Genomic DNA, 24,756 nt, shown 5'->3' with positions numbered 1-24,756 from the left:
CAAAGATATTTTCTAAGAGAGTTTTAAGGAAAGAGAAAAAGGTGGGAACCAAGAAACGGCTAAAAAGGAGTCTAGATTCATTCCTAGAATTCCTAAAGGAAGTTGGCCGAAATTAAACAAGAAAAATCAGAAATTATCTCAAGGAATTTCGGCAATATTTCTAGGGAATTAAAAGAGAATTTTGTGATTGGTTGCACCACCTCATAGGGCTTATGTGGCAAGCTATCATTGGAGTTAACTATGTGGCATTTTCAGATTAATTCCATGGAAAATAAAGAAGAAATTCACGGCTTGGAGACCAAGTTGGCCGTCCCCTATATAACCTCCTCTCTTCTCAAGTTCGAAGTTCCATTCTTTTACGTTTATACTTTGAGAAAAAAATCAGAAAACTCTTTAGACTAGCCGTGTTCTTCTCCATCCTCTAGGGCAACCACGAAGTGCAAGCAAGGACAAGGAAGAAGAAGACAAGCCGTGCACACCATCCACCCTCCACCTTGAAGATTGCTTTCGAAATTCAAGAGACCACATCATCACTTCATTCATCTCATCTTCATCACGGTGTAATCCGATTCTCCTTGTACCTTTGCTTTGTATTTTCGTTGGTTTTGCCTTAGTTGACACATATGTATGAACAAGTATTGTTTTCTGAAATTTTATGATGAATTGTTAATTTTCAGATTCATATATTGCGATTTATGGTTGCTTTTGTGTGAGTGTTTGATTAAATTTGCATGATAGAAATCTTTTGTATGATTATCTTGAATGGTTCGAAACATTTAGGGTTCTTATGTGATTGTTGCTACGAATTTGAGAACATGAATCAACTTTTTGGTTTTGTGTTCTTGAATCGATAAGTAGTAAAGGTTTTGTACAAAAACCGAATTTAATCAAAGAAGATTGCAATTAGGTGGACTTTTCATACTAAGTTGCACATTTGAGTTGATAGCCTTTCTAGGTGTTTATTGCGTTAAACATGACATGATTGACTAGCTTTCTAGGGCTTGATTGCATGTTTGATAGAATTAATCTAGGTGCTTTCACTTAGGTTAATTAGCATTGAAAGTAAAATATGGGAAATTGTTTGCTTTTGAACGTTTCACATGATCAACTCCTCTTGCATGACTATGATGAACAATGATGAACTTGAATTAATTTTAATCATGAGTTTCGACTTTGATCTTTGTTCTTGCATTCCATTTGTATTTTTATGTTTTTGCATTTTAATTATTTAGGTAACTTAGATTTTATTTTCGGAAATTAAAACCAAAAACTCCCCCCTTTTCGTAAATATGTCTATATTTTGTAAATATTATACTTTATTTTAATTTTAATTGTTTAATTGTTTGACAATGACAGGTGTACCCTCAATCCCCGGAATAGAACGATCCCTATTTATTACGTACTACTAATGACATTTCAGGGTTAAATTGGTCGCTCGATAAAAGCGACATCAGATATTTTTAAAACTTGGTTAGAGATGGAAGTACAAGCTACTGCTGAAAGTTCCAGAGGTCAAAATAAGGGTATCTCATAATGGAATACTGGAGTTAAAGTCGAAATCAAGTTTGATTCTACATTCCAACCTGTGGGAGATAGGGCTGCCCAATTAAAGTCGCAGTTAGGACAAATTGTAAGGGATGGGCAATGAATTCCCCTTACAATAATTGATTGGAAGTCTGTTGGAGCTAGGGGTGGGCAAAAATGACCGAAAGACTGGAAGGGACCGATCCGGACCGGCCGGTTCGGTCCGGGTTTTAGAAGGAAAATAAGTGTTTTCGGGCCAGTTCGGTCCCTATACACTTGGTGGCAGTCCGGTCCCGGTTCATGAAAATAAGTATGTTATGGCCGGTTCGGTCCCTAAATGAACTTGATGGTCCGGGTTCGGTTCTTGGCCGTTCTTGACTGCGTGGACCGGAAAACCGAGCTTATGTACGTGTCGTCCAATTATAGGTTTATTTTCGAAGTATATTGTGTTAGTGTGGACGCCATCACATGTGATTACTGATTAGTTAATAGACCTAAATGGCTAAACTCAATCTCTAACTCGGCCGACTCCACCTCCAAGGCTCCAACTCTCTCAGTCTCTCACTCTCTCCTCACAAATCACAATCGATCCGGACTGCTCCTCGGCCGACTCCGCCTCTAACTCTCTCAGTCACAATCTATCCGGACTGCTCGATCTTCCTCAGCCCTCAGTCACTCACTCACTCAGCCCCCAGAAATCGCCAAATCGGTATTCCTTACCTCTGGTCTTCTCCTCGACGTCGCCTCCGGTGGTCCGCCCTCTCATTCTTGGTCTTTTCAGTCTCTCTCTCTCATTCTTTGCCTTTTTTCTGCAGGGAAGAGAAAGATCCTGCTGCACAGAGAAAGAGAGAGAGAGAGAGAGAGAGAGAGAGAGAGAGAGAGAGAGAGAGAGAGAAAGATCTCACCGTCGTCCGATACGCCTCTGAGCAAGCCTGGGCCGACGCCAGCGCTGAGGTTCAGCACGTTTTTTGCTAGTTCTGGTTCAGCACGTTTTTTACTAGTATATATGTGTTTCTGTTGTGAATTGCTCCCAGGTTTGGAAATGAATTGCTGTAGTATATATGTGTTTCTGTTGTGTTTCTGTTATCAAGTATATATGGTTCTGGTTCAGCACGTTTTTTACATAGATTACTCACTTTCATGTAAAAATCTCAACTTGGTTTTGGATTTGGGAAAACTAGTGACTTCCAAATTAAAGCAGAGATTAGAAGTTATTGTTTTGATCATTCTGATATACTTGATATCATAACATGCTTGATATCATGCAGGGCAAGCATTACCCCCGGAACTGTTTTGATCATTCTGGCTGGAAGGTTGAAGGGCAAGAGGGTTGTCTTTTTGAAGCAGCTGTGTTCTGGCTTGCTTTTGGTCACTGGTATGTTTTCTTTTTCTTAACTGACTGAGAAATTGTTTTTGCTTTTGGTTACAATTTGTGCCTTTTGTGTTCGTGTCCCTGTGATCAATGTACATTTAGTTTGTTATGGTTGTGTGTCATTGTGCTACTGGTTAGAACCTGTGGTATTGAAGTGATCTAGAACCTGATAATATGTTAATTCATCTTTGTAGATGAAGTAGCTGTATGAAAAGATTGGCTCGGTTTCCTACTAGGTTAGTTCCAGCTAGTTGTCTTCGGTTGCTCGATCGAGTTCATCAGTTGTCTCTGTGTATTCCCTTGATTTGCTTCTACTGTTCTGTGGAGATCCATACAAGACTACTCTTCTAGCTAGTTCCATCATCAAACCAAAGCCAGATTCCGGTATGTTTCTGCATATAATATAATTCACAGTCTCTTATCCTTGATTCTGTTTGTTTTTTTTTTCTTTCATGTTTAAAAGGGCATATATACATGCTATTTTGGGGTTTGAGTCTCTTTTAATATTGATCTTAGCAAGAGAAAGAAAAAACAGGGTTTCTCTTTCATTGAAATGTGTATGGATGTGTTTTTATAGTTTTACTCTTTCATTGATATTTGATTAGAGTTCATGCAATTTATAACATTATTAACATATTGGGGGCACCCATATTGATATATGATTATATGCAATTCATAACTCAGACTTGATACTATATTTATTTTTGTGTTTGAGGTAGAGCTATGAATGAATAAATCAAAGTTCAAACGTGAATAAGAAGATCTCAGATTCTCAGTAAATTCTACACCTTGAAAATTGATGGCAACCTCATCAGATTCAAGTTATACAGTCAGTTCTCATTATGATGGTGATAATGATGAAATGGTTATTGTTGGGAATGATGGAAATGATGTGTCTCAGCAAGGTGAGGACAAGGAACCAGCCAGGGAAATAGAAGCTGCATTACAAACGAAAAATGAAGCAACAACTCAAGCATCCCAAGGTTCGTCGAAAAACTTGAAAAAGAGAAGAAGAGAAAGTAAAATAAATAGGGCTGCCCCGAGGTCAACTGTGTGGAATCATTATGAGAAGTATGACAGAACACTCTACATTGAAAAAGATGGGAAGAAAGAAGAATGTGGATTTTGATGCTTGACATAGCTTTGGAGGTAAAGCCATCTTTTGCTCGGATGGCTGATGAAGAAGACAATAAGTACAAAGACTATTTTGATGAAGATGAAGAGGATGAAGAGGAACAGGAGGGTGAAATACAAGTTAAAAAAAAAAATCAGTTCAACCAAGAAAAAGAGTCGGGCCACCAGATGCTGCAGATTGGGAAAAAGCTGAACTGTTTGTGAAGTTCTTGAGGGTTTTCTACGATGTGACAATGAGAATTAGTGCAACCAAACACCCCACTGCTCATAAAGCTTTTCACGACATTGTAGCAATCGAGGCTAAGATTGATGCACTCTTTATGCCTCCGGATGAGAGTTTTGGAAGTGAAACTGAAAAGCTAATGATGGAGATGGCAGTGAAGATGAGAGCAAAGTTTAGGAAGTATTTTGGAACGGTTGATGATATGAACCAACTGCTATTAGTAGCCCTTGTCTTGGATCCTAGGTTCAAGTTGAAAAACATTAGTCACATATGTCTAACTCACCTCCAGTTTGATGCTATCGAAGCAAAAGCCAAGGCCAATGATGTGAAGGAGCTGTTAGTATGCTTAACTGATCTCTATAGATCATCAACCAATGCCTCTTCAAAGAGTAAAATTTCTAGAAGCAGCACTGGTACAAGCTGCGTCATTTCTAGCAGCACAAAAGCAACAGCCACATCTTCCAAGTCCAAGTCCAAAGCCAAGGAGAATAGCAAGAAAAAGTCCGGAAAAATGGCAGAGATCTTAGAAGGTTGGCAAAGAGCCCTAGCTGAATCAGACGAAGTGGTTGTTGAGAGTGAAGTTGATAGGTATCTATTAGATCCAATGGAGAATCCCAAAGATGAAGATTGGCAGTTGCTTTAATGGTGGAAGATAAACGGCTGCAAATATCCAAACCTTGCTCTTGTTGCAAGGGATGTACTTGCAATCCAAGTTAGTACAGTTGCATCCGAGTCCTCATTCAGCACAGGTGGGAGAGTCATTGACCCTTTTAGGAGTTCATTAACTCCTAAAAGTGTGGAAGCATTGATTTGCTTGCAAAACTGGATCAAAAAACGAGATCAATCTGACATCGAGTATTATCCAAGCCTAGAAGTGCTTGAATTTTATGAAAAAATTGAGAGAGGTACATATGTTAATGTTTGCATTTGCAGTTTTGTTGTAGTTTCTTGCTTTAGGTGAGGTGTTTGCAGTTTACACTTTTAATTTTTACGTGTCTCAGTCATTACTTCTTGAGTTGTTGTAGATGTAGCAAAGGGAAAAGTAGTAGCTGCTGAAAGTGATGAAGAAGAACCAACTGCCAAAGCTGGAACCTCAAGCTCAAAGTCTGCACAAGTCTCCAAAAGAGCTGCAGCTGCAACTCCTTCAACAAGTGCCACTGCTGGGACCTCAAAATCTGCAAAACCACCAAAACAAGGGCTGCTGCCACCAAGAAAAGCTAAAGGTATATCAATTTATTGCCTTGCTGCCTTTTTTTGGTTTTTGTTTCTATGATGTTGCATTGGTGCAAAGTATAAATGTGTATATAACTATATAATGTATAAATGTGTAATACAATGTCTTTTTAAACTGAATTATGTAGGGAAAAAAATTTGAAGATGGAGGAATGGAGGAGCAGCTACATGGCAGCAATAGCATGGAGAAGCTGCATGTCTTTTTAAACTGCTCTTGTTGTCTTGTTGAACATTGTTTTGATTTTTAATTTATTATGTTGTTAAGACAATATGTGTTGGTGAACTTGCTGTGTAATTGTGTTGGTTGCTTGCTTTGAATGGTTATTTGCAACCTTGCTGCTAGTGCAGATTGCACTTTGCATAATGGTTTATTGGTTTTTTTTTTTTTTTCAGCATTGCAGCAATGTTGCTAGTTCATAGAATCATATTGCATTACTCTTTATACTCTCTAAACAGAAGCAGGTCAAGCAGCAAAGGTTGACTGGAACCGGAAACCCGAAAAACGGACCGTTTTGTCCCGGTCCGGGTTTATCCCGGTCCTTGTTATATGCAACTACGGTCCCGGCCCGAAGTAAGATTTTCAGTCCCAGTTCCGGTCCCGGTCCCTATAAAACAATTACCGGTCCGGGCTTATCCCGGTCCCTGTTTTGTGCAACTGCAAAACCGGCCCGAAGTGGAATTACCGGTCCCGGTCCCGGTCCCGGTCCCTGTAAAACCTGTGCCGGTCTGGGACCGTGCCCAGCCCTAGTTGGAGCTGAAGTGAAAGATGGAATATGGAAAGAAGTTAAGGTACATATGTCATTTATATTTGTTGGTAAACACTAGAATGAAAGAAAAAAAAAACTTGATTCCATGTATTTGCAATTAGTTTTTGGTTCTGATTCGTTTTAAAATTATGAAGCATAAGTACTAGTTTCAAGTATAGACTAATCCTAACCTATCAATGTTTCGTAGGATAATTTGCTGAATGTTCCAGAAGGATATAAAACTGTATGTTTGAGATGTTGCAATAGTCTGTGGAAGGATCATAAAAGCAAAACGAAACTCAACTTCTTTGAGAAAAACAAAGAAGATCCAGATATTCTTTCAAAAGTTCCTGCCAATATTGTGACAGAGCAATGGAGTGAGCTAGTTGCCTATTGGAGTAGTGAGGAAGCTAAGGTATTAGTGGCACAATATTTATAAATAGATTATTGAATACCAGAATCACTACCATTTAACCTTGATATTGATGTTGCAGATGATAGCAAGAAGAAATTCTATCAATAGGGAGCTTCGTGGACCAGTTCATACTACTGGTCGAAAACACTTTGCTCAATTACGATTTGAGGTATTCCACTTCATTCTACATTTATGTGTTTCTTCGGTAGGAGATGAGTTTCTTCTTTTTTCCATTTCATCTATAAATTTGGTTCTTGTATTGAAATATGAAAATGTGGAAATTTGGACTGGAATATAGATTCAGTTTGCTATTATTTTGCATTCGATAGATGGAGCAAAATGGAGAAGAAACTGTTAAGATGAATGTGTGGAAAAAAGCACGAGACCAGTCAAAACCAGAAGTAGTTGAAGTCATTGTAAGCTTTATTTTTAGTATATTGTATGATAATGTTTCAGTTTCTAATTTATATGTTATTTTCAAGCTGGTAATTCTATACTTGAATGGAGGAAGAATATGGAAAACAACTTTTATTAGAACCTGAGGACCAAAGGAACCTTCAGGCTGTCAAAGACCGTATATTTCATGAATTGATCGGAGAGGATGGCCATGGATATTGTCGCACCTATGGATCTGGCGTGCCTAGAAGATTTGTCTACCTACATGCACCAAATTCCTCTGAAACCACTGATGATATAATACAGAAAGTAACTGAATCTGTGGCAAAAAAGTTTCAGGATCAGCTTAATATGCTACAAGCTCGAATTGATTTTTTGGAGAACAAAGAGAAGAGAGGCACAGATCAAAATGGACAGGTTTGTCATCACAAGAATAATTGTTTGAATATTTAGCTCTTATTTGATGTGCACAATTTATAGTTCTGCAAATTGTTTAGTTTCGAAAATATATCAGGTAAATTGGAAATGCCATGTGTGAGTTTGATTGGGGAAGGCCTTTAGTTTGATTTAACACATTTAGGCTACGTTTAATCAGAATACATGTGAATGCATATAAGTTTAGTGTGATTGAATGAGTTGTAGTCTAAATACTTGCTCTACTATGTGAATGCATTTTAGTGGTCGGTTTTGTAGCTTACTGTGCATGATTGTTGACAAATCTGCATAATCAAAAATTGCTGTGCACGATTATTACCAACTCAGTCACAGAAAACCAAAAAGAGTAACTTTTAGCGCGTTGTAGTTGATGTTCAGCAAGAAGTCTTTGCAATTTTACTGATAATTGAGCTTCACAATAGCTTGTTCAGCTTCGTTCAATTACTTCTGTTTCTGGTATTCAGGATATTAATCTTTGTTTAATAATGCACATAATATGTTCGATGAAATGCCTCAAAGGACCAATCTTCATGTATTTTGAATTGCATGGGTCTTGATTTTTGGGTTCCAGATCTGAGCTGGGTTGTGATATCTCTCTAGGTCTCGATTTTGCTATTTCTTTACAATGCCTGCTATATCTGATGTCATTTTGCTTTGGTTGCTCGGCAAATTTGTTTAGGATTATGGATTAGTAAGTTACTCTATAGCTTATTGTTTCTGGTGGCTTTCTCCGGGTACCTCACACAGAATGCTATACCGTCTGGGGTACTGATCCAACTCCTAAATCCTGTATCAAGAACACAACGTTAGAGGGATAAACCGTACCGGACGGTTTATACCTCTCCAATGCCTGAGTGAGAAACTAATAGATGTGTAGAGATTAAATTGTGGATAAGGGAGTTATTACCTGTTGAAGGTGGTTGTGCTAATGTCTTTATATTCGAGTATAGGAAAGGAGTCTCCCCTATCCTCGATGTGGGACACAGGTTCTTCTGATGTCATATCAGCCCTCTTGTTGTGTATAGATGGGATGTGCTGGCCTTGCCCCGGGCCCTGGGTGTCCGGGGTGGCATCCCATGTGAGGCCCTCCATGGTGGGTCGTGAACCCGGCCCATGGCATAGTACCTGGGAGTACCGATGGGGCTCAGCCGATAGTGCCAAACTTAGTTGAGACTCCCCAGTATGTACAAGTCCCCCAAGTTCCCGTTCAAGATGTTTCTTGGGTGGGGACTTATTATTGTCTCTAGGTTTGGCACTAGTGTGCCTATAGGTAGTCCCCCAAGTTCCCGCATAAGAGAAATCTTGAGCGGGCTACGCTGTAGGTAAAAGCCACCTACGCCCTGGGACAGGATGAGGGTTGAGAGAGGACCTGGCTCTGATACCCGATGGGGTAGAAAATTTGGAGCCTCCGGTACCCAATGGGGTAGAGAGAGGACTTGGCTCTGGTACTCGATGGGGTAGAAAATTTTGAGCCTCCGGTACCCAATGGGGTAGAGAGAGGACTTGGCTCTGATACCCTATGGGGTAGAAAATTTTGAGCCTCCGGTACCCAATGGGGTAGAGAGAGGACCAATAGGGTAGAGAGAGGACTTGGCTCTGATACCCGATGGGGTAGAAAATTTTGAGCCTCCGGTACCCAATGGGGTAGAGAGAGGACTTGGCTCAGATACTCGATGGGGTAGAAAATTTTGAGCCTCCGGTACCCAATGGGGTAGAGAGAGGACTTGGCTCTGATACCCGATGGGGTAGAAAATTTTGAGCCTCCAGTACCCAATGGGGTAGAGAGAGGACTTGGCTCTGATACCCGATGGGGTAGAAAATTTTGAGCCTCCGGTACCCAATGGGGTAGAGAGAGGACTTGGCTCTGATACCCGATGGGGTAGAAAATTTTGAGAAATGGGGTAGAGAAAGGACTTTGCTCTGATACCCGATGGGGTAGAAAATTTTGAGCCTCCAGTACCCAATGGGGTAGAGAGAGGACTTGGCTCTGATACCCGATGGGGTAGAAAATTTTGAGCCTCCGGTACCCAATGGGGTAGAGAAAGGACCTGGCTCTGATACCCGATGGGGTAGGCGGTGCATGTCGGCCACGTGGAGCAGACTGGGCTGTGCAATAAATGCCCGTCCTTTCGCCTGCCAAAGCTCGAGAAATAGGGAGGCGTGGGACACGTGTAGCGATCCTATGGTTGAGGGCTTTTCGGTTTCGACGGCCCTGATGCATTGGAGATTGAATTTAAGAGGGAAACCGATTGTTTTCCCTCACTTTCGTGAAAAATTCAGAAGACTTCGAAGATTTGCAACGGGGAAAAAAGGGGAGAGCCAAGGGAAAAGTGTGCGTGCTTGTGGAGTGATAGATCGATCGTCTGCCGAAGAAGAGGTTAGATCTCTCGCTCTGCTTGTACGATTTTGCTATGTCTATTGTTTCTGCTTCTGCCATGGATGTTTTCTGTTTGTGTTTGGTCCTCTTGTTTGCATAAAGACAGAACACGAACAATACTAGTGTGTGGTTAACTTTTTGTTTTAGATTTTTGGGTTTGTTCCATTCTCTGGGTTTTGCTTTGAAGTGGGGAGTAATCCGTGCTTCAAAATGGTCTTGGTTTTGCTTGAATTTCTGGGAATTTCTGGGAATTTCTGGGTTTTGGTTGAATTTCTGGGAATTTCTGGGTTTTGGATAGGCTAACCCTTGTGCTTCTGGTTCCAGATATAGCGAGATTTGAGGTCCCCGGTACCGTAGTTAGGATGGAATCAGAAGCCAGGGGTGGGGATACGGGATCGTCGTACCAGTCTTCTGCCAGGCAAGCTGAAGTGGATATCGATCGGTACTTAGGCCGAGTAGATCAATTAGCAGAGAACACGGGATCCTCGACTGGGGTGTTCTCGGAGAGCAGTGGAGAGTCCGACGAGGGTGAGAGCGAGGGTGGATCTGCGGAGGCCACGGTAGTCACCGTGGCCATTCCCAAGGGCATACTAAAGCCGAGGTATACACTAGCGAATGGGACCGTGTGCGACGAACCCGGGAGAAGTATGACGATTAAGGAGATAATCGACATGTGACTGAAGTGGGGAATACCGGACGCGGTGGAGCTTAGGCCTCTCAGGGATGGAGAGATGGCCGCGAATCCTGCCCCGGGGTGGGTGGCGCTGCACGAGAATCAGTTCCACCAAGGGTTATCGCTACCGCTGCCCCGGTGCCTACAGTATCTGTTGCGGATGCTGAACCTGTCACCGGGGCAGTTGACCCCGAATGCCATTCGTCAAATATACAGTATGATGGCCATGTGGGACTTGTGCCAACAAGGGTGGCCCTCAATAAATGAATTCCGCGCGGTACACCGGGTACTGTACTCAAGGAAGCTGTCTTGTGCGGGTACGGTTACATTTGCCGCTAGGGATTACGAACCACTAGTTACCGACATGCCTTCCTCGATGAGCAAAAGGTGGAGGAACAAAGTATTCCTAGCTGGGGGGGGGGGGGGGGGTGGCAAATTAAAAATAAGAAGTGGCAACTGACCGGTACCTTCCAAGCTATCGGGGACCAGTCCTATACTCTATCTGAAGTAGAAAGGAAGAGGATAGCCCGGGTATATGCCGTTTGGTCAGAGAAAGAGAGGAGCTCTTATAGATTCATCCGGCATTCTATACTTTATAGGCTACGGCTAGGGTGGCTCCCCGGTAAGGATTTAAAATATTACATTGTTTTTTTTTTTGTGTGTCGCTCGTCCTTTTTACCTTCGACTAATCTTGGAACTGATTGCAGTGAAAGCGCCGAAGAGGAAACCCCAGAAAGGCAAAGAGGAGGACAGAATGGATGATGCCCAGTTGATGGATATGTTGATGGGCCAGGGGGAAGACGCCCTTCACATCGATGTCGACCTAGGGTCGAAAGGTACAAGTCGGTCCGTTGAAGAGACCCTACTGGAGATCACCGATGAGGGATATGGTGAACCTGATCCTGACGCTCCCGTGACCCACGTTGTGCATCCCTCTTTGGCAGACGTTATCACGATAGATGATACCGGGACGGGAAAGGTACCGGCCCCCGTGCCTATTTCCTCTAGTTCCACTGGGAGCGATGAGTCATTGCTTCCTGGTGAGAAGAAGAGATCCCATAGGCACCGGCATCGAAGTGATAAGCAGGAGGTGACGTATACTGGCCGGGATGTTCAGGGTTTCTGTGCGAAGAGGCAGAAGAAAGATCACCCGGGACCAGAGTCGTCGCCTTCGCTTGGCTTATTGTCTCCTACCATTCCGGTAATCCCCAAGAAGCCCATCAAGCAGCTGTTGAGTGAGTACGGGGTTGCCGATGAAAAGTTCGTGCGGTCCATGCTTGGTGACCTGAAGGACATTGACCTCGACCGGGTGCGGGCCAAGGACAATACGCCCCAAGATAATCGCCGTCTTGCCCGGGAATCCATGATGCGGGTACGTCTTGTTTCATTCTCTGCAATGGATTTTTATTGTTATATACATTTTAATCGGTGTATTTGCAGGCACTCTTCAATGTGTACGCGATTGACGCCAGCGAGGAAGATACTCATCTGAAGGAGGAGGTTAGCAATCTCTCCGAGCAGGTGAAGTATCTTCATGGCGAGAAGGCCAAGCTGGAAAAGGACCGTGACTCATTGAAGGCTGAGATGGTCGCGGCTAAGCAGCGGATCGCGGAGCTTGAGGGTGAACTCTCTGAGGCGCGGGAAGAGGTGAAAAACGCTCGGGACTCTGAGAAAAAAGCTGCAGAGTCTGCCGTGTCATGGAAGGAGAAGGCAGACCACCTGGAGGATCGCCTTCCCGCGGAGAGGCACGAGTCCTTGGAGGGGTACAAGTCCTCCAAAGAGCTCATCGCTATGCTAACTGCTGCCCAAGATAAGGCTGTCATCATGAAGTTTAAGGAGTGGGTGGCGGCCGGATACTTGGATGACGCTAAATTCTGGCGGGGTCTCCTGGAGAAAAAGAAGAAAGATCAGGAGGCGGCGGTCAAGTCTAGTGCCGGTGGGTCCCAGAGTACCGGTGGCGAGCAGTTGTAAATAAATTTTTTTTTTTTTTTTTTTGAAATTTTATCCGTTTGAACAATTGTCCAATTTTGTCTGGTAGTCCAGGCTTTTTGTGAATGGAAACTTCTTGATTTTGAATGGGAATTGGAAAGGAATTAAAATTTCTAGGATTTCGTACCTTGAGCATTTGTTTGCATCACTTATTACTGGAATAGAGTAACTGACAATAGCTATGTCTGGGGTAGGTAAAAAAATGCTAGAAATGGTCTGAATAATTCATTTTTCCATTCAAATACCATATGGTGGTTAAATACAGAATGAGTACCCGATGGGTAGCTTGCCATAGCTGTATGTTCAAAAAGCAAAAGCTAGGACAACATGCTCCCGGAGCTACTTGCAATAGTACCGCAGGCGCTGGGTATTCCATGAATGCCTGGAAACGACCCCGTTCATGTCCCGGATGAAAAAGGTTGCAGGGCCTACCTCTTCAATGATCTCGTAAGGGCCTGTCCAGGATGGATCCGGTCCCCGGGGCTCTGGGTAGACTTGCTTCATGACCCAATCCCCTAACTTTAATGTCCGAGACTGTACCTTGGCATCGTAGTAACGAGCTATCCTTCGCTTGTTTGCCAAGTTATGCATGTGTGCCACATCTCTTCGTTCCTCGAGTAAATCAGCATCGAGGTGTAGGCCTTCTGAGTTGGTACCCGCATCGAAGTATTCGATCCGGGGACTCTGGATTTGTGTTTCAATAGGTAGTACTGCGTCTGATCCAAAAGCCATGCAGAAAGGGGTCTCTCCGGCGGCCTCCGTTGCCGTGGTCCTAATAGCCCACAACACCTCCAAGAGTTTAGCAGCCCAAAGACCCTTGGCTTCGTCAAGCTTCTTTTTCAGTATTTTCTTAATTATCTTGTTGACAGCTTCGACCTGACCGTTAGTCTGGGGGTGAGCCGGGGAAGCATAGAGAATCTTAGTGCCCAGGTTCTGTGTGTAAGCCCTCAACTCATCATTGTCAAACTGGGTACCATTGTCCGTGACTATGGTATCCGGGACTCCAAACCTGCAGTAGATGTTCTTCCATAGGAAGCTTTTGACCTTTTCCGTGGTGATGGCGACGAGAGGTTCTGCCTCTACCCACTTTGTTTGGTAGTCCACGGCAACGATGGCGTATTTGAACTGTCCCACTGCTGTGGGAAGTTTACCAATCAAGTCCAAACCCTACTGACAGAACGGCCATGGTGCAAGAATGATGGACAGGGCGATGGGCGGTGCCCTTGGGATATTTGCATACATTTGGCATTTGTGGCACGAACTGGATATTGTTTGGGCCAGGGCCGACATGGTTGGCCAGAAATATCCTGCCCTTAGGGTCTTGTGTGCAAGGGATCGGGCTCCGGCATGGTTACCGCATACACCAGCGTGAATGTCCTTCATTATTTTGTGACCTTCCTCCGGTGTTACACACTTTAGGTTGGGAAAGCAATGCCCTCTTCTGTACAGTTTGCCATTCATGATCGTGTATCGAGCTGACCTTAGCTGTAGTCTTCTGGCCTTGACCATATCATCCGGTGCTAGGTCGTCGACCATGTATTTCAAAATTGGGTCCATCCATGAAGCTGTGTGATCCACCGCAAATATTTCTGACACTGTCTTAGAAGTGCTAGGTCCAGCGAGTATTTCGACCTTAGTGGCCCCATATGTAGGGCTTGGAGAAGTTGATGCGAGCTTTGCAAGGGCGTCTGCCTTGTCGTTTTCTGCCCTCGGTATTTGGGTAAAAATGTAGGAGGTGAACCTCTGAACTAATGCCCGGGCCAAGGCCTTGTAGGAGGACATGTGGGGCTCCTTTGCCTCGAAGTTACCGCTGACCTGTTTTACGACTAACTGAGAATCACTGAAGATACTAAGGTGTTGTACCCCCAGTTCCCGGGCGATCTGCAGACCTGCTATGAGTGTCTAGTACTCTGCGGCATTGTTGGATGCTTTGAAGGCAAATTTGAGGGCGTATTCGTATACTTGATCGTCCGGGCTAATTAGCAGGATACCGGCTCCACTGGTTTTCTTGTTAGACGCTCCATCAACGTATAATCGCCAAGTGCCTGGGGGAGGTGGAACTGGGGTTAGCGGTTCAGGTGATTCCAGGGATGGGTTATGGGAGGGAATTGACTCGAAAATAAAATCTGCTGCTGCCTGGCCCTTAATAGCTGTCCGGGGCTGGTACTTGATATCGAACTCCCCAAGCTCAATGGCCCATTTAATTAACCGGCCCGATGTCTCTGGTTTCTGCAAAACCTGCCTCAATGGGTGATTAGTGTAAACAGTGATTGAGTGTGCTTGGAAGTAATGTCTGAGCTTCCGGGCTAATACCAGGAGAGCTAGTGCCACTTTTTCAATGTCCGGGTACCTGGATTCTGCACCAGTGTAACCTTTCCCAGCATAGTACACAGGGTACTCGCAATCGGAGTCCTTCCTAATCAGAACTGAGCTCACAGCTGTTGATGATGCCGCCAGATATACGTAGAGCATTTCTCCTGGAACAGGTTTGTAGAGTAGAGGTACCTCTGACAAGTATGCCTTCAGGCCAAGAAAAGCAGCCTCGTGCTCTGTTGTCTAGGATATTACCTCGACGTGCTGGGTTTTTAGCAATTTGAAAAAAGGAGTACATTTGTCCGTCAGCCTGGAGATGAACCTTGACAGGGCGGCGACCTTGCCAGTAAGAGATTGGACCTCGTTCCTGTAGGTTGGGGATACCATGTCTAATATGGCCTGTACCTTCTCCGGATTGGCCTCAATTCCCCTGTGGCTAATGATGTACCCAAGAAATTTTCCTACCTCGACCCCGAAGATGCACTTCTGTGGGTTAAGCCGCATACCATTGCACAATATGATGGTGAAAACGATCGATAAGTTGGTTACATGATCCTCCGAAGTTAAACTTTTTACCAGCATGTCGTCTACGTATACCTCCATGATAGTACCGATAACTTCCTCAAACATGGAGTTGACTAGTCGCTGATAAGTGGCACCTGCATTCTTTAACCCAAAAGGCATGACTTGGTAGCAATAAAGATCTTTGTCTGTGGTAAAGGCAGTGTGCTCCTCGTCTGCTGGGTTCATTCGAATTTGGTTGTATCCACTGAACACATCCATGAAACTGAGTAACCGGTACCCAGCAGTGGAGTCGATTAATTGGTCAATTCGAGAGAGCGGGAAGCTATCCTTGGGGCACGCTCGGTTGAGGTTCGTGTAGTCCACACACATGCGCCATGATCCTGGAGATTTCTTTGGTACCATGACCACGTTGGCCAACCACCGGGGGTATGTTACTTCCCTGACAAAGTTGATGGCTATCAACTTCTTTACTTCAACCTGGATAGCCCGGTACTTATCGTGTCTGAAGGCCCTTCTTTTTTGTCTTACCGGTGTCGAGTAAGGAACAATACTAAGATTGTGCGTGGCTATCTCCATTGGTATACCGGCATGTCCTCATACGACCAGGCGAATGCGGATGTGTTGGAACGGAGAAACGAGATCAACCCTTCCCTAACAACCGGAGACAGCCTAGTACCTATCCTAACAGTCCTGTCCGGGAACTGCTCTGATAGCACCACCTCTTCAATGTCTTCTACGGCACTGAGCCGTTCTTCGTCTGAACCGGTATCATCTCTGGGATCCTCGTACCTATCCATTAGAGGGTTCGTAGCTACGTGCAACATTTCAGACTTTCCCTTACCGCGAGATACAGTTAGAGAATAGCATTTCCTCGCGGCGGCCTGATCACCCCGGATCGTAGCAGTGCCGGCCGGGGTCGGCACTTTCATCATTAGCATGTGACCTGCTATGAACGTTTTCAGACGCCAGAGTGCCGGCCAGCCTAGGATAGCATTATAGGACGAGACGCAGTCCACTACGATGAACTTTGTTTTGATGGTTGAACAATTTGGACTTTCGCCTATCGTGATCGATAGGTAATCTGATCCGAGTGGTTGGACGATATCTCCTGAAAAACTAATGAGGGGCTCATTATCTTGTGACAGCTTGGTTCTTCCTCTGTTCAAAGCTTTGTATGCATCGCGAAATAATACGTTAACTGAGGCCCCGGTGTCCACGAGCACCCGGGACATTATATAGTGGTCCATTTGGAGTGTGATTAGGAAGGGATCATCATGGGGCATCTTCAGATCAACTTCCTCCTCCTGCAGGAATGTCACCGATGTCCACCTGGTGCCACCGTCTTGCTGCGGGGCCTTGTGGAAGTTGAAAACTTCCGGACGGTCGAAACTAGAATTTCATTTCTTCCCCTGGGGAGGCAACTCTTTCGGGCCCCCACCGTGGATCGTGAAGATCTGGCCGTATAAGTCTACAGCTCCTATCTCCTTAGCAGGTAGGTATTGTTGAAGTTTGCCCCTCTGGATGAGGGACTCGATTGTATTTTTCAAAGCAACGCAGAGATTGGTATTGTGTCCGGCATCCTCATGATAAGTGCAGAATTTTCCGGTATCCTGCTGGGTAAGTTTACTTTTCGGGAACTTCCTTGGGGGTGGTCCCGGTATCTCACCTCTGTTTTCGTTCCAAATAGTGTCTTATGAAGCGTTGAGGATCGTGAATACTTCATACCGGGGTGGTGGTAGTGTCCGCGAGGCCTGCTGTACCCTCGATTCCTGGTGGGGGTGAGTGGTCCCGTACTTGGACGAGAACTCCTTGCTTCTTTTGTTCGAGGTATGGGGTGACCTATCATGACTATGGACCCACTCCCTCTTTCGTGGCTCATCCCTGACCGTCGAGGCCGGTGCGGATAATCTTAGCTCTGGTCTGGGGGTGTCCCCGTATGTTTCGAATTTGGCCTGGGCGTGTCTGATGGCAATGGCCATCAGCTCGTCGTAATTAGCTGGAGGATTATGGTTGATCCCATAGAGAAATTCTCCATGCCTTAAGCCCCTCCTGAAAGCCAGCTCAGCCAGTTCCTTATTAAGGTCCAGGCACTTAGCGGTGGCCGCCTGCCATCGATTTACAAAAGACTTCAGAGTTTCATCTTCTCCCTGCTAGACTTTTAACAGGCCCTTTGGTGTGTGTATCCCATCAGTGCGTAAGATGAATCGAGCGAAAAATTTGTCAACTAACTCCTTAAAATTCCCTACAGAACCGACCGGCAGTTCATAGAACCAACTCAAAGCCTCCCCTGACAAGGTCTCCTGGAACATATTACAACACACTTCGTCCGTATATCCCTTGGCGCTTGTTTGCGATCGGAAAGCCTGTAGATGCTGGTAGGGGTCTCCAACTCCCGTATAGTCAATCTTCAGTGGTTTCGATGTATTCGCTCGAATGGCTCCTCTAACCTGTTGGGTGAAAGGGCCCAGGCGGTCCTCGTAAGTGGTCATAGCTCTCCAGGTGTCTCTATTTTCTGTGGCATGTACCCTTGCCTGCAGGGCATGTATAGAGTTGCTCATTTGCACAAGTAATGCAGTGTTTGTGTCGGTTACCGGTGGGATATTATGAACTGGCTGTGGTAACGGTGGTGGTGGCAGATGCCTCAAGTTTTCCGGGAATAAGTCAACCGGTATCTGGATTATCCGTTGACTGCCCTCCGTAGGAAGTGTTGGGGCGGTGCTGGTGTCTCCTGTTATCGGGGCAGCGTTCACGCCTGCTGCTAGCTGGGATGCTCTAGCTAGGGCCTGGGTGAGTGCCTCGTTGTGCTGGTGCCTCTTGTCCAGTGCTCGGGCCAGCGCTGTGTTTTCATCTTCCAAATCCTGCATTCTCTGTTGCGTAAGGCGGTTTGTTTCCCTATCGGTACTCTGTTGTTCCCGATCGATCCTGGATTGTTCCTTGAAGGCTGCAATCTCGACTCGCATAGACTCCAACTCCGATACCGGAGTCACCTGACCCGGGACTATCGGGTCCAAGGATCCTAGACCATGCATTTCTCCCTGAACACTTGGCGCTTCTACTAACGAAGTTCCCGGAGAGAATATCAGTGCCCGGGCAACACTTCTACCCTCTCCTGTCACTTCTGGCTCATTCATGACCGTATCCTCCCCCTATCTGGTGCGCCAATGTTTCTGGTGGCTTTCTCCGGGTACCTCACACAGAATGCTATACCGTCTGGGGTACCGATCCAACTCCTAAATCCTGTATCAAGAACACAACGCTAGAGGGATAAACTGTACCGGACGGTTTATACCTCTCCAATGCCTGAGTGAGAAACTAATAGATGTGTAGAGATTAAATTGTGGATAAGGGAGTTATTACCTGTTGAAGGTGGTTGTGCTAATGTCTTTATATTCGAGTATAGGAAAGGAGTCTCCCCTATCCTCGATGTGGGACACAGGTTCTTCTGATGTCATATCAGCCCTCTTGTTGTGTATAGATGGGTTGTGCTGGCCTTGCCCCGGGCCCTGGGTGTCCGGGGTGGCATCCCATGTGAGGCCCTCCATGGTGGGTCGTGAACCCGGCCCATGGCATAGTACCTGGGAGTACCGATGGGGCCCAGCCGATAGTGCCAAACATAGTTGAGACTCCCCAGTATGTACACTTATTGTTTTAGATACTTGTGTTTTGTGATCTTAGTTCATATATGATTGTGAATTAGAAGAGAAAGAGATCACTCTTTAGCCATTTGTGTTCTGTGACGTGAGTAATCAAATCCTTAATGCAATAGATGTTTCTATGTACTTTAACTTTATATGGTGTTGCTGCATTACATTCTATATTTTTCTTACTAATTAGTACTGCATTACCTTCACTGTACCAGTCAACTTGAAGCTGCATTACGTACTAACACTTGGTTTGAAATTTCCTCTCATACTGCCATATTCTCTTTGTAATATGATTATAAAAAATGATGCAACCTGCGAATCTGCATGTTTGGTTATTGGAATTGGGTTATGGTGTGACATTGAAAAAGGGTGATATGCAAAGCCATTCATGATATATCTAGTTTTTTTTTGTTTTTTTTTTTATGTCTTAGGTTCCAGATGCAACTAGTGACCATGAAATTCAGAGGGAGTCTGTAGGAGAAGAAGGGAATCCAGATTCAAGCAGTGATAGAGCAATGGGCTGAGTTTCAATATGTTATTGCATATTTTTGTTAAGTGTTACTCTTGGTTGTCTTCATTAGGAACTTGGTTTTGGACATAACTAAATTTGTACTTCTTCTAATTACCTATTCTAACAGTGCAACAACTTAATTACATTGCAATGAAATAGATGAGTTAATGAACAATATGTGTTGTGTATTGATATTTTTATCCCATTTTTGGATATTGCAAAATTACAGGTTTTGTTAAAAAAAAAATTACTGGTTGGCTACTAGCATCGGTGAATTGCCGTAGCCAAGAATATATTTCTATATAACACCACACCGAAGCTACGGCAATGAGACAGTAGCAAAATTTGCTATTGAAAAATTGGTGGGAAGTAAATTAGTTTGGCAGCAAAAAAAATTGGCGGGAAAAAAATTTGGTAGGAAACAAATTTTGGCTGGAAGTAATATAATTATCTTAATATTAATTATGCTGCGAAGGAAATTTGCCGTAGTATATTTTGCAATGGCGACGGCATTAGGGGTAGCATGAAACCGTAGCAGACTAAGTGTCGCAAAGCTCTTTGCCGTCGCAAAAGTGGTATGCGACGGCATTTTTCCGTGGCTAAAAATATTGGCGACGCCACCAACGGCGTCAGAAGCTTTGCAGTAGCAGAGCCGTTGCAAATGCTTTTTCGCCATGGCAAAACAGCTTTTTGCGACGGCAGGGCGCCGTGGCTGTTGCAATTATTTTTTGTAGTGATGAATGAATGCCAACGTAGAGAAATTTAGCCTAAATGGAAAGATGTGATCTAGGTTAAGATGGATTCTCTAGTGAAGAGGAAGGTTTTTGAGCCAGTGATGCCAACACCTCCTAACATAAAACCTATTGACTAATGGGTCTTCATTAGAAAGCGTGATGAGAAAAAGAGATGGTAATCTCGCATTATGGTGCAAGGCTTCTCACAAAAAGTCCTGAAATCTACTATGTCTATGGTGCAAGGCTTCTCACAAAAAGCCCTGAAATCTACTACGATGAGACATATTCTCTCGTAATGGATGTCATTGCACTCCACTACCCTGTCAGTTTGGTAGTTTTGGAATAATTAATTATGCAGCTTACAAATGTGGTCACTACGTATCTCTATGGGGATCTAGATACGGAATATACATGAAGGTTCGTGGTGAACTTCATTTACCCAAGTCAAGTGGCTCTAGACCACGGAGCAAGTTTACAATAAGGTTGAAACGCTCACTAAGATGACTACTTGATTGGGAAGGGATATGCCCACGCATTTCCATAACAATTTTCGGATTCTATCGCGGTTCATGTTGGACATAATCTTCATTGGAAGCCCTTAAAGAGTTAAGGGAAACCGTTGAACACTTGAAATCCCAGTTTGAGATGGAGGATTTTGGGAGAACACGATTATGTCTCAGTTTGGAACTTGAGCATCGAGTTAATAGATGCTTAGGCATTTTGACAAGGTCAAGCCTCTAAGCACCCCCATGATCATTCGTAGTCTTGATCCTAAAAATGATCCTCTTCGTCTTAAGGATGATGACGAAGATGTGCTAGAGGCAGAAGTGTCTTATATGAGTACAATAGGCGCATTATTGGACTTACCCCAATGCACAAGACCGGACATCTCATATGTTGTGAACTTGTTAGCTAGATATAGCTTTGCACCAACGCGACTCCATTGGATTGGTGTAAAAGATATCCTTCGGTACTTGAGATGTATGATTGATATGGGCTTGTTCTATCCCTACAGAGAGATGATGGATTCGGACCCATCACACACCAGAAACATCGCCAACGCTGGCCTGTGTTCTCTATCCCCACCCCAAAAGGATATAAGTGTTTTGGAAGATTTTGCTGATGTTAAGTATCTCTCTGACCCACACAAAGGTCATTCCCAAAATGGTTAAGTGTTCACCATGGGTAAAGACCGTGATATCTTGGAGGTCTACAGAATAGACCCTAGTCGCTATATCTTCGAACAATGAAGAGATCATTACTCTTCACGAAGTGGTTCATGAATGTTTATGGATTGGATCCATAGTTACGCATGTTCGAACAGTTGTAATTTGAAGTCTACCACAGATGAGCCTACAAGCATTTAGGATAATGTTGCTTGTTTTGAACAAATGAAGCAATGCTACATCAAAAGCGACAACACCAAGCATAATCAGCAACAGCAGACTCTCCTCAAGATTAAAGTGAACTATGTTCAATTTGAGGACAGTGTGGCAGACTTGCTCACTAAGTCATTGCCTAAATTCCACTTTCGAGAAACATGTTGGTAGCATCGTTTACTGAAGTTATCCGAACTCCCATGACCGTAGTCATCAGGGGGAGATGTCTACATGTATGGTCTCGAAACGTGAACGGTGTGTTGTGCTCTTTTTCCCCTTTGACAGAGGTTATTTTTGTCCCACTGGGTTTTTGTTACTCGGCAAGGTTTTTAGCTAGGCACCGCGTTTGGGCGACACAAGGAGGAGTGTTCAAATAAATCTCTATTTGTATGTTTGGCCCAAACTCTAGGTTACTTGACCTAGAGGTAATAGGGTTTTAATTAGAGAGAATCTCAGAGAATAACTTAGAGATATCCATTCATTGTATGATTACCTTTCCTTGTACAATTCAGATTCTATGCATTGTAATCCTCTATATAAAGAGGCCCCTATTATCAATGAGAACACACATCAATTTTCTCTCAATTCCCGTTTCTCTAAAACACTTTGAGAATTAATTAAATCACAACGATAATTAAGACATTTACAAAATGTATTTTTATTAAAAAAAAATTGCAAAAAAAGTATCCACAACCCACTTTTCTCTCTCCCACTTTCTTTTGTCTGCAATAACCAACTTTTTTCTTTTTTATTTTCTGAAAAAAAAATGAATAACTTGGGTGGAAAAAATGCTAGTGTGTGTGTGTATATATATAGGTGCGGATATCCGCACTTAAGCAAAACATACGGATTTCCCATTTTTACCCACTTTCCGATCATATTTTCACATCTTTACCGTTCAGTTTTTAGATCCTAATGTATAGATCATCTCTACAAAATTTCAGCCAATTTGATGATCGTTAAGGCATCCAAAACTGCAATTTACACGAACGAACCGAATCTGTCGAACTGGAACCGTTCGTGTTTATAATGGTAAATTGCAGTTTTTGATACCTTAACGATCACCGAATTGGCTGAAAATTTGCAGAAGTGATCTATACATTAAGATCTAAAAACCGAACGGTTAAGATGTGAAAATATGATCGGAAAGTGGGGAAAAACTGGAAATCCTCACCTTTCGCTTAGGTGCGGATATCCGCATATATATATATATATATATATATATATATATATATATATAGCCGTATAAACCAAATGGTGGTTGTCAAGCTTTCTGGGAATCGGTCTTAAGCACTAGAGAGAACCGGTTTTAGGTACCATCTATGAAATATTAATGGCGAAACTTTTTGTAACAGAACCTTTAGAATGTTTATATGATGAACAAAATTATGATCATACTTTACATATTCCAAAAAATTATAATAAGGATATTTCATCATATAAACATTCTAAAGGTTCTGTTACAAAAAGTTTCGCCATTAATATTTCATAGATGGTACCTAAAACCGGTTCTCTCTGGTGCTTAAGACCGATTCCCAGAAAGCCTGACAACCGCCATTTGGTTTATACGGCTATGTAGGGATATGAGCTTTGAGAGAGTATAGGTTTTACTATGAAATATGAGTGACAAATCTTTCTATAACAAGATTTTAGTTCTAACAGATGAACAAGGTAATAAAATAACAAGATAATAGACAAAAAGTAATTTACATAGTAAGAACACTTACTCGATGGATATGCTACTTGAGTTTTCTCAAGCTTGAAGCTTGATCACTATATACAAACTAGATCTTGAGTAGTTAAAGCTCTGATACCACTTAAAAGGAGAAAATTTTATTTATATAGCGGAAATGTTTGCAAGAGTTTAGACAAAGAAATGATTACAATGGGAAGTATTGATGTGAAGGAACCGTGTCCCCCAACTTACAACATCACTCCTATATATACAATTGAGAAGTAACTATGGTTAACAAAAATAACCTAACTATAGTTACAGTTTATATATATATATATATAAGGAGCGGTTCCAAAGAGGACGTCCGCACTGTTGTTAAAGTGCGGACGTCGATGCTGTAGCTAGGCTTGGGGCGCGACGGAGCTGCGGGGCTTGCCGAACGGACCGGTCTGCAGTCGGTGGAGTCGCCGGCAACGTCGTTGTAGTGCTGCCCAGAAACCTGCAATTGCAGGTGAGGTCGCTGCCCAGAAACCTGCAACTCCAACCTCGAATGCTACCCAGAACAATCCGCCAAGCCCCGAGCCACCGTCGCAGCCTGGAACGCCGCTGCTGCTGCATCGCCATCCGCACTTTAGCAAAGTGCGGACGTCCTCTTTGGAACGGGCCTATATATATATATATATATATATATATATATATATATATATAAGCCTAGTTAGCGTCCACTTCAGACGCTATGTGGCTCCTCAACATGTCTATTTGCCTCATAACGCGGCACTACGTCTTTCAATCACCTCTCAATGCAAACGCCTCCCAGAGGTAACTTTGAGGTAAAATGGAGACGACTCGACACGCCTCACACCTAAGAACTCGTCACTGCATCTTTCAGTTGCTTTTCGATGCAAACGTCTACCACAAATAACCTTGAGGCAGAGGCAAAATGGAGATGCCTCGACACGACTCAAGGCACGCTATTTTAATTGGTTATAGTAGTGGTTGTGCTCGTGTGGGTACAAGGAGGACAAAGAGTGAAAGATGCTACTTTCAATATAGTATTGTTCTAAGGGAGGTTAAGGAACCTCCCATAACGATGGTCCTGTGGCTGTCCAGTCAATCGGATCACGAGGTTTCAGTGGCGAGGTTTTTGGACGACGACGCGTTAAATCTTAGTGTGAGGTGTTGGGGCGGGTTTAGGATAGGCTTATGGGCTTGGGCTAGATTTGATCCCTCTCTCTTGCCCCTGGGCCGAATCAAACCAATAGGCCAAGGAGTTTAATCCCTTCCTTTAGGCCTCAAGGTAGCATTGCTAACTTGATTTTTCATTTTTTTTTTTTTTTGGCAGATCCACAACTTGACTTCTAGTATGTCAATGGAAACTTCCTTGGAACTCTTGTGTCGTTTCGTACCACAATCGCGTGCCAACAAGCCTACTTAGGTGAAGTAATGTATTAGTTTATT

The 24,756-nt window shown here is 43.6% G+C and overlaps 1 protein-coding gene across 1 annotated transcript; it reads left to right on the top strand.

The window, feature by feature from the left end:
- The first annotated feature begins 5,803 nt into the window (after nt 1–5,803).
- LOC112194291 lies at nt 5,804–7,127 on the top strand. Its single transcript, XM_040516999.1, has 4 exons — nt 5,804–5,860; nt 5,943–6,275; nt 6,441–6,647; nt 6,727–7,127. The coding sequence occupies exons 1-4, from the start codon at nt 5,804–5,806 to the stop codon at nt 6,943–6,945; spliced, it is 816 nt and encodes a 271-aa protein (XP_040372933.1). The 3' UTR covers nt 6,946–7,127.
- Nucleotides 7,128–24,756: the final 17,629 nt, after the last annotated feature.

Source organism: Rosa chinensis, chromosome 3 (genome assembly GCF_002994745.2).
Source record: "Rosa chinensis cultivar Old Blush chromosome 3, RchiOBHm-V2, whole genome shotgun sequence".
NCBI lineage: Eukaryota > Viridiplantae > Streptophyta > Magnoliopsida > Rosales > Rosaceae > Rosa > Rosa chinensis.
Note: the sequence above shows the minus strand (reverse complement) of the source record. Positions and strands in the feature narration are given on the sequence as shown.

Coding starts and splice junctions, on each gene's coding strand:
- LOC112194291 (XM_040516999.1), top strand. CDS start 5,804: ATGGTTATTTGCAACCTTGCTGCTAGTGCAGATTGCACTTTGCATAAT. Junction 6,276..6,440: donor GAATATGGAAAGAAGTTAAG/GTACATATGTCA, acceptor AATGTTTCGTAG/GATAATTTGCTGAATGTTCC. Junction 6,648..6,726: donor GGAGTAGTGAGGAAGCTAAG/GTATTAGTGGCA, acceptor TTGATGTTGCAG/ATGATAGCAAGAAGAAATTC.